At 33.2% G+C, this 15,953-nt stretch overlaps 2 protein-coding genes across 2 annotated transcripts; both read left to right on the top strand.

Annotated features, from left to right (window-relative positions):
• Positions 1-6,046: 6,046 nt before the first annotated feature.
• LOC115925213 (fibropellin-3-like) lies at positions 6,047-7,752 on the top strand (the record flags this gene model as incomplete). Its single annotated transcript, XM_030988791.1, has 3 exons — positions 6,047-6,152; positions 6,865-6,978; positions 7,691-7,752. Coding segments are annotated over 3 exons (282 nt in total), but the record flags the coding sequence as incomplete, so codon positions are not given.
• Positions 7,753-11,104: 3,352 nt separating this feature from the next.
• On the top strand, positions 11,105-15,388 carry LOC115925311 (delta-like protein C). The gene is made up of 3 exons (XM_030988983.1): positions 11,105-11,212; positions 11,915-12,028; positions 15,215-15,388. The coding sequence occupies exons 1-3, from the start codon at positions 11,182-11,184 to the stop codon at positions 15,382-15,384; spliced, it is 315 nt and encodes a 104-aa protein (XP_030844843.1). The 5' UTR covers positions 11,105-11,181; the 3' UTR covers positions 15,385-15,388.
• The last annotated feature ends 565 nt before the right edge of the window (positions 15,389-15,953 follow it).

The raw sequence follows: 15,953 nt of genomic DNA, 5'->3' as shown, positions 1-15,953 counted from the left end.
TATCCGCTAAATGAAAATAAATATATCAACAATGAAATGTTATTCTCGTCACTTTTATCCCATTTATTGTGATTGGAACTCATTTTGAACAGATATCGACGATTGTAATCCTGACCCCTGTGAGAATAGAGGAACTTGTACTGATAGAGTGAACGACTATACTTGTGCCTGCGAAATGGGCTATGCTGGAAAAGATTGCGAAACAAGTAAGACATTGAGTCAAAACAAATTACAAACTTTCATACATACACTTTTTATGTAAAGTAATTGCAACTTGCTCATCAAGACATTATAGAAAAAAAGCGAACAAGGAAATGAAATGAAAGAAACCTTTAGTCATTAGTGAGAAAAATTTCGCAGGTTTTTCTTTATTCAGAGTCGACAGGAGTGAATGTAGAGACAAAGATATTAGGGTGTAGACCTGTTAGTCATTAGTGAGAAAAATTTCGCAGGTTTTTCTTTATTCAGAGTCGACAGGAGTGAATGTAGAGACAAAGATATTAGGGTGTCCCATCTGTTTGTGTAGAAATAAGGGAAACTACACTCTTAATCATCTCAAGTTGAAACATGGTAAACGGAAGTGCATGGTCATTTAAAGAACAGATTTGAAATTGTGATTAACACAACAATCTTTCCTATTAAATATATATTTTTTTTTAAAGGAACAAAAACGTTTGCTTTAGTGACTCTTTCTGTCGGGCAGGAGCACACTAAGTTTTCTCTGACAATGATATTCTTTTCATGAATATATTTTCTTGCTAAGTCCTCGATTTTGGATTTTTTTTTATTTCTTCAAGATATATTTAGTTGATCAATTTCAATTGAATAATGTATGAATAGTTTTACAAATGAATTAATTCAAATTAAAAATGACATTATTAGCCCTTAAAATGCCAGTTTTGTTTTTTTGATTTTTCTGTTATCCGCTAAATGAAAATAAATATATCAACAATGAAATGTTATTCTCGTCACTTTTATCCCATTTATTGTGATTGGAACTCATTTTGCACAGATATCGACGATTGTAATCCTGACCCCTGTGAGAATGGAGGAACTTGTACTGATGGAGTGAACGACTATACTTGTGCCTGCGTAATGGGCTATGCTGGAAAAGATTGCGAAACAAGTAAGACATTGAGTCAAAACAAATTACAAACTTTCATACATACACTTTTTATGTAAAGTAATTGCAACTTGCTCATCAAGACATTATAGATAAAGAGCGAACAAGGAAATGAAATGAAAGAAACCTTTAGTCATTAGTGAGAAAAATCTCGCAGGTTTTCCTTTATTCAGAGTCGACAGGAGTGAATTTAGAGACCAAGATATTAGGGTGTCCTACCTGTTAGTGTAGACCTGTTAGTCATTAGTGAGAAAAATCTCGCAGGTTTTCCTTTATTCAGAGTCGACAGGAGTGAATGTAGAGACAAAGATATTAGGGTGTCCCACCTTTTTGTGTAGAAATAAGGGAAACTACACTCTTAATCATCTCAAGTTGAAACATGGTAAACGGAAGTGCATGGTCATTTAAAGAACAGATTTGAAATCGTGATTAACACAACAATCTTTCCTAACAATACTTTTTTGTTTAAATAAGAACAAAAACGTTTGCTTTACTGACCCTTTCTGTCTGGCAGGGACACACTAAGTTTTCTCTGACAATGATATTCTTTTCATGAATATATTTTCTTGCTAAGTCCTCGATTTTGGAAGAATTTTTATTTCTTCAAGATATATTTAGTTGATCAATTTCAATTGAATAATGTATGAATAGTTTTACAAATTAATTAATTCAAATTAAAAATGACATTATTAGCCCTTAAAATGCCAGTTTTTTTTTTCTGTTATCCGCTAAATGAAAATAAATATATCAACAATGAAATGTTATTCTCGTCATTTTTATCCCATTTATTGTGATTGGAACTCATTTTGAACAGATATCGACGATTGTAATCCTGACCCCTGTGAGAATAGAGGAACTTGTACTGATAGAGTGAACGACTATACTTGTGCCTGCGAAATGGGCTATGCTGGAAAAGATTGCGAAACAAGTAAGACATTGAGTCAAAACAAATTACAAACTTTCATACATACACTTTTTATGTAAAGTAATTGCAACTTGCTCATCAAGACATTATAGATAAAAAGCGAACAAGGAAATGAAATGAAAGAAACCTTTAGTCATTAGTGAGAAAAATTTCGCAGGTTTTTCTTTATTCAGAGTCGACAGGAGTGAATGTAGAGACAAAGATATTAGGGTGTCCCATCTGTTTGTGTAGAAATAAGGGAAACTACACTCTTAATCATCTCAAGTTAAAACATGGTAAACGGAAGTGCATGGTCATTTAAAGAACAGATTTGAAATTGTGATTAACACAACAATCTTTCCTAATATATTTTTTTTTTTAAAGGAACAAAAACGTTTGCTTTAGTGACTCTTTCTGTCGGGCAGGAGCACTCTAAGTTTTCTCTGACAATGATATTCTTTTCATGAATATATTTTCGTGCTAAGTCCTCAATTTTGGAATTTTTTTAATTTCTTCAAGATATATTTAGTTGATCAATTTCAATTGAATAATGTATGAATAGTTTTACAAATGAATTAATTCAAATTAAAAATGACATTATTAGCCCTTAAAATGCCAGTTTTTTTTTCTGTTATCCGCTAAATGAAAATAAATATATCAACAATGAAATGTTATTCTCGTCACTTTTATCCCATTTATTGTGATTGGAACTCATTTTGAACAGATATCGACGATTGTAATCCTGACCCCTGTGAGAATAGAGGAACTTGTACTGATAGAGTGAACGACTATACTTGTGCCTGCGAAATGGGCTATGCTGGAAAAGATTGCGAAACAAGTAAGACATTGAGTCAAAACAAATTACAAACTTTCATACATACACTTTTTATGTAAAGTAATTGCAACTTGCTCATCAAGACATTATAGATAAAAAGCGAACAAGGAAATGAAATGAAAGAAACCTTTAGTCATTAGTGAGAAAAATTTCGCAGGTTTTTCTTTATTCAGAGTCGACAGGAGTGAATGTAGAGACAAAGATATTAGGGTGTCCCACCTGTTTGTGTAGAAATAAGGGAAACTACACTCTTAATCATCTCAAGTTAAAACATGGTAAACGGAAGTGCATGGTCATTTAAAGAACAGATTTGAAATTGTGATTAACACAACAATCTTTCCTAATATAATTTTTTTTTTTAAAGGAACAAAAACGTTTGCTTTAGTGACTCTTTCTGTCGGGCAGGAGCACTCTAAGTTTTCTCTGACAATGATATTCTTTTCATGAATATATTTTCTTGCTAAGTCCTCGATTTTGGAATTTTTTTAATTTCTTCAAGATATATTTAGTTGATCAATTTCAATTGAATAATGTATGAATAGTTTTACAAATGAATTAATTCAAATTAAAAATGACATTATTAGCCCTTAAAATGCCAGTTTTTTTTTTCTGTTATCCGCTAAATGAAAATAAATATATCAACAATGAAATGTTATTCTCGTCACTTTTATCCCATTTATTGTGATTGGAACTCATTTTGCACAGATATCGACGATTGTAATCCTGACCCCTGTGAGAATGGAGGAACTTGTACTGATGGAGTGAACGACTATACTTGTGCCTGCGTAATGGGCTATGCTGGAAAAGATTGCGAAACAAGTAAGACATTGAGTCAAAACAAATTACAAACTTTCATACATACACTTTTTATGTAAAGTAATTGCAACTTGCTCATCAAGACATTATAGATAAAGAGCGAACAAGGAAATGAAATGAAAGAAACCTTTAGTCATTAGTGAGAAAAATTTCGCAGGTTTTTCTTTATTCAGAGTCGACAGGAGTGAATGTAGAGACAAAGATATTAGGGTGTCCCACCTGTTTGTGTAGAAATAAGGGAAACTACACTCTTAATCATCTCAAGTTGAAACATGGTAAACGGAAGTGCATGGTCATTTAAAGAACAGATTTGAAATTGTGATTAACACAACAATCTTTCCTAATAATATTTTTTTTTTTAAAGAACAAAAACGTTTGCTTTAGTGACTCTTTCTGTCTGGCAGGGGCACACTAAGTTTTCTCTGACAATGATATTCTTTTCATGAATATATTTTCTTGCTAAGTCCTCGATTTTGGAAGAATTTTTTTTCTTCAAGATATATTTAGTTGATCAATTTCAATTGAATAATGTATGAATAGTTTTACAAATGAATTAATTCAAATTAAAAATGACATTATTAGCCCTTAAAATGCCACTTTTGTTTTTTGATTTTTCTGTTATCCGCTAAATGAAAATAAATATATCAACAATGAAATGTTATTCTCGTCACTTTTATCCCATTTATTGTGATTGGAACTCATTTTGCACAGATATCGACGATTGTAATCCTGACCCCTGTGAGAATGGAGGAACTTGTACTGATGGAGTGAACGACTATACTTGTGCCTGCGTAATGGGCTATACTGGAAACGATTGCGAAACAGGTAAGACATTGAGTCAAAACAAATTACAAACTTTCATACATACACTTTTTATGTAAAGTAATTGCACCTTGCTCATCAAGACATTATAGATAAAGAGCGAACAAGGAAATGAAATGAAAGAAAACTTTAGTCATTGGTGAGAAAAATCTCGGAGGTTTTTCTTTATTCAGAGTCGACAGGAGTGAATGTAGAGACAAAGAATTAGGGTGTCCCACCTGTTAGTGTAGAAATAAGGGAAACTACACTCTTAATCATCTCAAGTTGACACATGGTAAACGGAAGTGCATGGTCATTTAAAGAACAGATTTGAAATTGTGATTACCACAACAATCTTTCCCAACAATGATTTTTTTTTCAAGCAAGAGCAAAAACGTTTGCTTTAGTGACCCTTTCTGTCTGGCAGGGGCACACTAAGTTTTCTGAGACGATGATATTCTTTTCATGAATATATTTTCTTGCTAAGGCCTCGAATTTGGAAAGAGAAAAACATTTCAAGAGATATTTAGTTGATCAATTTCAATTGAATAATGTATGATTAGTTTTACAAATGAATTAATTCAAATTAAAAATGACATTATTAGCCCTTAAAATGCCGGTTTTGTTGTCTTGATTTTCTGTTATCCGCTAAATGAAAATAAATATATCAACAATGAAATGTTATTCTCGTCACTTTTATCCCATTTATTGTGTTTGGAACTCATTTTGCACAGATATCGACGATTGTAATCCTGACCCCTGTCAGAATGGAGGAACTTGTACTGATGGAGTGAACGACTATACTTGTGCCTGCGTACTGGGCTATACTGGAAACGATTGCGAAACAGGTAAGACATTGAGTCAAAACAAATTACAAACTTTCATACATACACTTTTTATGTAAAGTAATTGCACCTTGCTCATCAAGACATTATAGATAAAGAGCGAACAAGGAAATGAAATGAAAGAAACCTTTAGTCATTGGTGAGAAAAATCTCGGAGGTTTTTCTTTATTCAGAGTCGACAGGAGTGAATGTAGAGACAAAGAAATTAGGGTGTCCCACCTGTTAGTGTAGAAATAAGGAAAACTACACTCTTAATCATCTCAAGTTGACACATGGTAAACGGAAGTGCATGGTCATTTAAAGAACAGATTTGAAATTGTGATTACAACAACAATCTTTCCCAATAATGATTTGTTTCAAGTAAGAACAAAAACGTTTGCTTTAGTGACCCTTTCTGTCTGGCAGGGGCACACTAAGTTTTCTGAGACGATGATATTCTTTTCATGAATATATTTTCTTGCTAAGGCCTCGATTTTGGAAAAGAGAAAAACATTTCAAGAGATATTTAGTTGATCAATTTCAATTGAATAATGTATGATTAGTTTTACAAATGAATTAATTCAAATCAAAAATGACATTATTAGCCCTTAAAATGCCGGTTTTGTTGTCTTGATTTTCCTGTTATCCGCTAAATGAAAATAAATATGTCAACAATGAAATGTTATTCTCGTCACTTTTATCCCATTTATTGTGTTTGGAACTCATTTTGCACAGATATCGACGATTGTACTCCTGACCCCTGTCAGAATGGAGGAACTTGTACTGATGGAGTGAACGACTATACTTGTGCCTGCGTAATGGGCTATACTGGAAACGATTGCGAAACAGGTAAGACATTGAGTCAAAACAAATTACAAACTTTCATACATACACTTTTTATGTAAAGTAATTGCACCTTGCTCATCAAGACATTATAGATAAAGAGCGAACAAGGAAATGAAATGAAAGAAACCTTTAGTCATTGGTGAGAAAAATCTCGGAGGTTTTTCTTTATTCAGAGTCGACAGGAGTGAATGTAGAGACAAAGAAATTAGGGTGTCCCACCTGTTAGTGTAGAAATAAGGGAAACTACACTCTTAATCATCTCAAGTTGACACATGGTAAACGGAAGTGCATGGTCATTTAAAGAACAGATTTGAAATTGTGATTACCACAACAATCTTTCCCAACAATGATTTGTTTTCAAGTAAGAGCAAAAACGTTTGCTTTAGTGACCCTTTCTGTCTGGCAGGGGCACACTAAGTTTTCTGAGACGATGATATTCTTTTCATGAATATATTTTCTTGCTAAGGCCTCGATTTTGGAAAAGAGAAAAACATTTCAAGAGATATTTAGTTGATCAATTTCAATTGAATAATGTATGATTAGTTTTACAAATGAATTAATTCAAATCAAAAATGACATTATTAGCCCTTAAAATGCCGGTTTTGTTGTCTTGATTTTCCTGTTATCCGCTAAATGAAAATAAATATGTCAACAATGAAATGTTATTCTCGTCACTTTTATCCCATTTATTGTGTTTGGAACTCATTTTGCACAGATATCGACGATTGTACTCCTGACCCCTGTCAGAATGGAGGAACTTGTACTGATGGAGTGAACGACTATACTTGTGCCTGCGTACTGGGCTATACTGGAAACGATTGCGAAACAGGTAAGACATTGAGTCAAAACAAATTACAAACTTTCATACATACACTTTTTATGTAAAGTAATTGCACCTTGCTCATCAAGACATTATAGATAAAGAGCGAACTAGGAAATGAAATGAAAGAAACCTTTAGTCATTGGTGAGAAAAATCTCGGAGGTTTTTCTTTAGTCAGAGTCGACAGGAGTGAATGTAGAGACAAAGAAATTAGGGTGTCCCACCTGTTAGTGTAGAAATAAGGGAAACTACACTCTTAATCATCTCAAGTTGACACATGGTAAACGGAAGTGCATGGTCATTTAAAGAACAGATTTGAAATTGTGATTACCACAACAATCTTTCCCAATAATGATTTGTTTTCAAGTAAGAGCAAAAACGTTTGCTTTAGTGACCCTTTCTGTCTGGCAGGGGCACACTAAGTTTTCTGAGACGATGATATTCTTTTCATGAATATATTTTCTTGCTAAGGCCTCGATTTTGGAAAAGAGAAAAACATTTCAAGAGATATTTAGTTGATCAATTTCAATTGAATAATGTATGATTAGTTTTACAAATGAATTAATTCAAATCAAAAATGACATTATTAGCCCTTAAAATGCCGGTTTTGTTGTCTTGATTTTCCTGTTATCCGCTAAATGAAAATAAATATGTCAACAATGAAATGTTATTCTCGTCACTTTTATCCCATTTATTGTGTTTGGAACTCATTTTGCACAGATATCGACGATTGTACTCCTGACCCCTGTCAGAATGGAGGAACTTGTACTGATGGAGTGAACGACTATACTTGTGCCTGCGTACTGGGCTATACTGGAAACGATTGCGAAACAGGTAAGACATTGAGTCAAAACAAATTACAAACTTTCATACATACACTTTTTATGTAAAGTAATTGCACCTTGCTCATCAAGACATTATAGATAAAGAGCGAACAAGGAAATGAAATGAAAGAAAACTTTAGTCATTGGTGAGAAAAATCTCGGAGGTTTTCCTTTATTCAGAGTCGACAGGAGTGAATGTAGAGACAAAGAAATTAGGGTGTCCCACCTGTTAGTGTAGAAATAAGGGAAACTACACTCTTAATCATCTCAAGTTGACACATGGTAAACGGAAGTGCATGGTCATTTAAAGAACAGATTTGAAATTGTGATTACCACAACAATCTTTCCCAACAATGATTTGTTTTCAAGTAAGAGCAAAAACGTTTGCTTTAGTGACCCTTTCTGTCTGGCAGGGGCACACTAAGTTTTCTGAGACGATGATATTCTTTTCATGAATATATTTTCTTGCTAAGGCCTCGAATTTGGAAAAGAGAAAAACATTTCAAGAGATATTTAGTTGATCAATTTCAATTGAATAATGTATGATTAGTTTTACAAATGAATTAATTCAAATAAAAAATGACATTATTAGCCCTTAAAATGCCGGTTTTGTTGTCTTGATTTTCCTGTTATCCGCTAAATGAAAATAAATATGTCAACAATGAAATGTTATTCTCGTCACTTTTATCCCATTTATTGTGTTTGGAACTCATTTTGCACAGATATCGACGATTGTACTCCTGACCCCTGTCAGAATGGAGGAACTTGTACTGATGGAGTGAACGACTATACTTGTGCCTGCGTACTGGGCTATACTGGAAACGATTGCGAAACAGGTAAGACATTGAGTCAAAACAAATTACAAACTTTCATACATACACTTTTTATGTAAAGTAATTGCACCTTGCTCATCAAGACATTATAGATAAGGAGCGAACTAGGAAATGAAATGAAAGAAACCTTTAGTCATTGGTGAGAAAAATCTCGGAGGTTTTTCTTTAGTCAGAGTCGACAGGAGTGAATGTAGAGACAAAGAAATTAGGGTGTCCCACCTGTTAGTGTAGAAATAAGGGAAACTACACTCTTAATCATCTCAAGTTGACACATGGTAAACGGAAGTGCATGGTCATTTAAAGAACAGATTTGAAATTGTGATTACCACAACAATCTTTCCAACAATGATTTGTTTTCAAGTAAGAGCAAAAACGTTTGCTTTAGTGACCCTTTCTGTCTGGCAGGGGCACACTAAGTTTTCTGAGACGATGATATTCTTTTCATGAATATATTTTCTTGCTAAGGCCTCGATTTTGGAAAAGAGAAAAACATTTCAAGAGATATTTAGTTGATCAATTTCAATTGAATAATGTATGATTAGTTTTACAAATGAATTAATTCAAATCAAAAATGACATTATTAGCCCTTAAAATGCCGGTTTTGTTGTCTTGATTTTCCTGTTATCCGCTAAATGAAAATAAATATGTCAACAATGAAATGTTATTCTCGTCACTTTTATCCCATTTATTGTGTTTGGAACTCATTTTGCACAGATATCGACGATTGTACTCCTGACCCCTGTCAGAATGGAGGAACTTGTACTGATGGAGTGAACGACTATACTTGTGCCTGCGTACTGGGCTATACTGGAAACGATTGCGAAACAGGTAAGACATTGAGTCAAAACAAATTACAAACTTTCATACATACACTTTTTATGTAAAGTAATTGCACCTTGCTCATCAAGACATTATAGATAAAGAGCGAACAAGGAAATGAAATGAAAGAAACCTTTAGTCATTAGTGAGAAAAATTTCGCAGGTTTTTCTTTATTCAGAGTCGACAGGAGTGAATGTAGAGACAAAGATATTAGGGTGTCCCATCTGTTTGTGTAGAAATAAGGGAAACTACACTCTTAATCATCTCAAGTTGAAACATGGTAAACGGAAGTGCATGGTCATTTAAAGAACAGATTTGAAATTGTGATTAACACAACAATCTTTCCTATTAAATATATATTTTTTTTTTAAAGGAACAAAAACGTTTGCTTTAGTGACTCTTTCTGTCGGGCAGGAGCACACTAAGTTTTCTCTGACAATGATATTCTTTTCATAAATATATTTTCTTGCTAAGTCCTCGATTTTGGATTTTTTTTTATTTCTTCAAGATATATTTAGTTGATCAATTTCAATTGAATAATGTATGAATAGTTTTACAAATGAATTAATTCAAATTAAAAATGACATTATTAGCCCTTAAAATGCCAGTTTTGTTTTTTTGATTTTTCTGTTATCCGCTAAATGAAAATAAATATATCAACAATGAAATGTTATTCTCGTCACTTTTATCCCATTTATTGTGATTGGAACTCATTTTGCACAGATATCGACGATTGTAATCCTGACCCCTGTGAGAATGGAGGAACTTGTACTGATGGAGTGAACGACTATACTTGTGCCTGCGTAATGGGCTATGCTGGAAAAGATTGCGAAACAAGTAAGACATTGAGTCAAAACAAATTACAAACTTTCATACATACACTTTTTATGTAAAGTAATTGCAACTTGCTCATCAAGACATTATAGATAAAGAGCGAACAAGGAAATGAAATGAAAGAAACCTTTAGTCATTAGTGAGAAAAATCTCGCAGGTTTTCCTTTATTCAGAGTCGACAGGAGTGAATTTAGAGACCAAGATATTAGGGTGTCCTACCTGTTAGTGTAGACCTGTTAGTCATTAGTGAGAAAAATCTCGCAGGTTTTCCTTTATTCAGAGTCGACAGGAGTGAATGTAGAGACAAAGATATTAGGGTGTCCCACCTTTTTGTGTAGAAATAAGGGAAACTACACTCTTAATCATCTCCAGTTGAAACATGGTAAACGGAAGTGCATGGTCATTTAAAGAACAGATTTGAAATCGTGATTAACACAACAATCTTTCCTAACAATACTTTTTTGTTTAAATAAGAACAAAAACGTTTGCTTTACTGACCCTTTCTGTCTGGCAGGGACACACTAAGTTTTCTCTGACAATGATATTCTTTTCATGAATATATTTTCTTGCTAAGTCCTCGATTTTGGAAGAATTTTTATTTCTTCAAGATATATTTAGTTGATCAATTTTAATTGAATAATGTATGAATAGTTTTACAAATTAATTAATTCAAATTAAAAATGACATTATTAGCCCTTAAAATGCCAGTTTTTTTTTTTTTCTGTTATCCGCTAAATGAAAATAAATATATCAACAATGAAATGTTATTCTCGTCATTTTTATCCCATTTATTGTGATTGGAACTCATTTTGAACAGATATCGACGATTGTAATCCTGACCCCTGTGATAATAGAGGAACTTGTACTGATAGAGTGAACGACTATACTTGTGCCTGCGAAATGGGCTATGCTGGAAAAGATTGCGAAACAAGTAAGACATTGAGTCAAAACAAATTACAAACTTTCATACATACACTTTTTATGTAAAGTAATTGCAACTTGCTCATCAAGACATTATAGATAAAAAGCGAACAAGGAAATGAAATGAAAGAAACCTTTAGTCATTAGTGAGAAAAATTTCGCAGGTTTTTCTTTATTCAGAGTCGACAGGAGTGAATGTAGAGACAAAGATATTAGGGTGTCCCATCTGTTTGTGTAGAAATAAGGGAAACTACACTCTTAATCATCTCAAGTTAAAACATGGTAAACGGAAGTGCATGGTCATTTAAAGAACAGATTTGAAATTGTGATTAACACAACAATCTTTCCTAATATATATTTTTTTTTTAAAGGAACAAAAACGTTTGCTTTAGTGACTCTTTCTGTCGGGCAGGAGCACTCTAAGTTTTCTCTGACAATGATATTCTTTTCATGAATATATTTTCGTGCTAAGTCCTCAATTTTGGAATTTTTTTAATTTCTTCAAGATATATTTAGTTGATCAATTTCAATTGAATAATGTATGAATAGTTTTACAAATGAATTAATTCAAATTAAAAATGACATTATTAGCCCTTAAAATGCCAGTTTTTTTTTTCTGTTATCCGCTAAATGAAAATAAATATATCAACAATGAAATGTTATTCTCGTCACTTTTATCCCATTTATTGTGATTGGAACTCATTTTGAACAGATATCGACGATTGTAATCCTGACCCCTGTGAGAATAGAGGAACTTGTACTGATAGAGTGAACGACTATACTTGTGCCTGCGAAATGGGCTATGCTGGAAAAGATTGCGAAACAAGTAAGACATTGAGTCAAAACAAATTACAAACTTTCATACATACACTTTTTATGTAAAGTAATTGCAACTTGCTCATCAAGACATTATAGATAAAAAGCGAACAAGGAAATGAAATGAAAGAAACCTTTAGTCATTAGTGAGAAAAATTTCGCAGGTTTTTCTTTATTCAGAGTCGACAGGAGTGAATGTAGAGACAAAGATATTAGGGTGTCCCATCTGTTTGTGTAGAAATAAGGGAAACTACACTCTTAATCATCTCAAGTTGACACATGGTAAACGGAAGTGCATGGTCATTTAAAGAACAGATTTGAAATTGTGATTACCACAACAATCTTTCCCAATAATGATTTGTTTTCAAGTAAGAGCAAAATCGTTTGCTTTAGTGACCCTTTCTGTCTGGCAGGGGCACACTAAGTTTTCTGAGACGATGATATTCTTTTCATGAATATATTTTCTTGCTAAGGCCTCGATTTTGGAAAAGAGAAAAACATTTCAAGAGATATTTAGTTGATCAATTTCAATTGAATAATGTATGATTAGTTTTACAAATGAATTAATTCAAATCAAAAATGACATTATTAGCCCTTAAAATGCCGGTTTTGTTGTCTTGATTTTCCTGTTATCCGCTAAATGAAAATAAATATGTCAACAATGAAATGTTATTCTCGTCACTTTTATCCCATTTATTGTGTTTGGAACTCATTTTGCACAGATATCGACGATTGTACTCCTGACCCCTGTCAGAATGGAGGAACTTGTACTGATGGAGTGAACGACTATACTTGTGCCTGCGTACTGGGCTATACTGGAAACGATTGCGAAACAGGTAAGACATTGAGTCAAAACAAATTACAAACTTTCATACATACACTTTTTATGTAAAGTAATTGCACCTTGCTCATCAAGACATTATAGATAAAGAGCGAACAAGGAAATGAAATGAAAGAAAACTTTAGTCATTGGTGAGAAAAATCTCGGAGGTTTTCCTTTAGTCAGAGTCGACAGGAGTGAATGTAGAGACAAAGAAATTAGGGTGTCCCACCTGTTAGTGTAGAAATAAGGGAAACTACACTCTTAATCATCTCAAGTTGACACATGGTAAACGGAAGTGCATGGTCATTTAAAGAACAGATTTGAAATTGTGATTACCACAACAATCTTTCCCAACAATGATTTGTTTTCAAGTAAGAGCAAAAACGTTTGCTTTAGTGACCCTTTCTGTCTGGCAGGGGCACACTAAGTTTTCTGAGACGATGATATTCTTTTCATGAATATATTTTCTTGCTAAGGCCTCGAATTTGGAAAAGAGAAAAACATTTCAAGAGATATTTAGTTGATCAATTTCAATTGAATAATGTATGATTAGTTTTACAAATGAATTAATTCAAATCAAAAATGACATTATTAGCCCTTAAAATGCCGGTTTTGTTGTCTTGATTTTCCTGTTATCCGCTAAATGAAAATAAATATGTCAACAATGAAATGTTATTCTCGTCACTTTTATCCCATTTATTGTGTTTGGAACTCATTTTGCACAGATATCGACGATTGTACTCCTGACCCCTGTCAGAATGGAGGAACTTGTACTGATGGAGTGAACGACTATACTTGTGCCTGCGTACTGGGCTATACTGGAAACGATTGCGAAACAGGTAAGACATTGAGTCAAAACAAATTACAAACTTTCATACATACACTTTTTATGTAAAGTAATTGCACTTGCTCATCAAGACATTATAGATAAGGAGCGAACTAGGAAATGAAATGAAAGAAACCTTTAGTCATTGGTGAGAAAAATCTCGGAGGTTTTTCTTTAGTCAGAGTCGACAGGAGTGAATGTAGAGACAAAGAAATTAGGGTGTCCCACCTGTTAGTGTAGAAATAAGGGAAACTACACTCTTAATCATCTCAAGTTGACACATGGTAAACGGAAGTGCATGGTCATTTAAAGAACAGATTTGAAATTGTGATTACCACAACAATCTTTCCCAACAATGATTTGTTTTCAAGTAAGAGCAAAAACGTTTGCTTTAGTGACCCTTTCTGTCTGGCAGGGGCACACTAAGTTTTCTGAGACGATGATATTCTTTTCATGAATATATTTTCTTGCTAAGGCCTCGATTTTGGAAAAGAGAAAAACATTTCAAGAGATATTTAGTTGATCAATTTCAATTGAATAATGTATGATTAGTTTTACAAATGAATTAATTCAAATCAAAAATGACATTATTAGCCCTTAAAATGCCGGTTTTTTTTTGATTTTCTGTTATCCGCTAAATGAAAATAAATATGTCAACAATGAAATGTTATTCTCGTCACTTTTATCCCATTTATTGTGTTTGGAACTCATTTTGCACAGATATCGACGATTGTACTCCTGACCCCTGTCAGAATGGAGGAACTTGTACTGATGGAGTGAACGACTATACTTGTGCCTGCGTACTGGGCTATACTGGAAACGATTGCGAAACAGGTAAGACATTGAGTCAAAACAAATTACAAACTTTCATACATACACTTTTTATGTAAAGTAATTGCACCTTGCTCATCAAGACATTATAGATAAAGAGCGAACTAGGAAATGAAATGAAAGAAACCTTTAGTCATTAGTGAGAAAAATTTCGCAGGTTTTTCTTTATTCAGAGTCGACAGGAGTGAATGTAGAGACAAAGATATTAGGGTGTCCCATCTGTTTGTGTAGAAATAAGGGAAACTACACTCTTAATCATCTCAAGTTGAAACATGGTAAACGGAAGTGCATGGTCATTTAAAGAACAGATTTGAAATTGTGATTAACACAACAATCTTTCCTATTAAATATATTTTTTTTTTAAAGGAACAAAAACGTTTGCTTTAGTGACTCTTTCTGTCGGGCAGGAGCACACTAAGTTTTCTCTGACAATGATATTCTTTTCATAAATATATTTTCTTGCTAAGTCCTCGATTTTGGATTTTTTTTTATTTCTTCAAGATATATTTAGTTGATCAATTTCAATTGAATAATGTATGAATAGTTTTACAAATGAATTAATTCAAATTAAAAATGACATTATTAGCCCTTAAAATGCCAGTTTTGTTTTTTTGATTTTTCTGTTATCCGCTAAATGAAAATAAATATATCAACAATGAAATGTTATTCTCATCACTTTTATCCCATTTATTGTGATTGGAACTCATTTTGCACAGATATCGACGATTGTAATCCTGACCCCTGTGAGAATGGAGGAACTTGTACTGATGGAGTGAACGACTATACTTGTGCCTGCGTAATGGGCTATGCTGGAAAAGATTGCGAAACAAGTAAGACATTGAGTCAAAACAAATTACAAACTTTCATACATACACTTTTTATGTAAAGTAATTGCAACTTGCTCATCAAGACATTATAGATAAAGAGCGAACAAGGAAATGAAATGAAAGAAACCTTTAGTCATTAGTGAGAAAAATCTCGCAGGTTTTCCTTTATTCAGAGTCGACAGGAGTGAATTTAGAGACCAAGATATTAGGGTGTCCTACCTGTTAGTGTAGACCTGTTAGTCATTAGTGAGAAAAATCTCGCAGGTTTTCCTTTATTCAGAGTCGACAGGAGTGAATGTAGAGACAAAGATATTAGGGTGTCCCACCTTTTTGTGTAGAAATAAGGGAAACTACACTCTTAATCATCTCCAGTTGAAACATGGTAAACGGAAGTGCATGGTCATTTAAAGAACAGATTTGAAATCGTGATTAACACAACAATCTTTCCTAACAATACTTTTTTGTTTAAATAAGAACAAAAACGTTTGCTTTACTGACCCTTTCTGTCTGGCAGGGACACACTAAGTTTTCTCTGACAATGATATTCTTTTCATGAATATATTTTCTTGCTAAGTCCTCGATTTTGGAAGAATTTTTATTTCTTCAAGATATATTTAGTTGATCAATT

Source organism: Strongylocentrotus purpuratus, unplaced genomic scaffold, assembly GCF_000002235.5.
Source record: "Strongylocentrotus purpuratus isolate Spur 01 unplaced genomic scaffold, Spur_5.0 spur5_scaffold_18, whole genome shotgun sequence".
In the NCBI taxonomy this organism is placed as follows: Eukaryota; Metazoa; Echinodermata; class Echinoidea; order Camarodonta; family Strongylocentrotidae; genus Strongylocentrotus; species Strongylocentrotus purpuratus.
This window is presented reverse-complemented; position numbering and strand designations above follow the sequence as displayed.

Bases quoted from the DNA above. Each gene is read 5' to 3' on its own strand.
- LOC115925311 (XM_030988983.1), top strand. From the start codon at position 11,182: ATGGGCTATGCTGGAAAAGATTGCGAAACAA. The intron at 11,213-11,914 runs GTAAGACATTGA...CATTTTGAACAG, and splicing joins TGGAAAAGATTGCGAAACAA to ATATCGACGATTGTAATCCT. The intron at 12,029-15,214 runs GTAAGACATTGA...CATTTTGCACAG, and splicing joins TGGAAAAGATTGCGAAACAA to ATATCGACGATTGTAATCCT.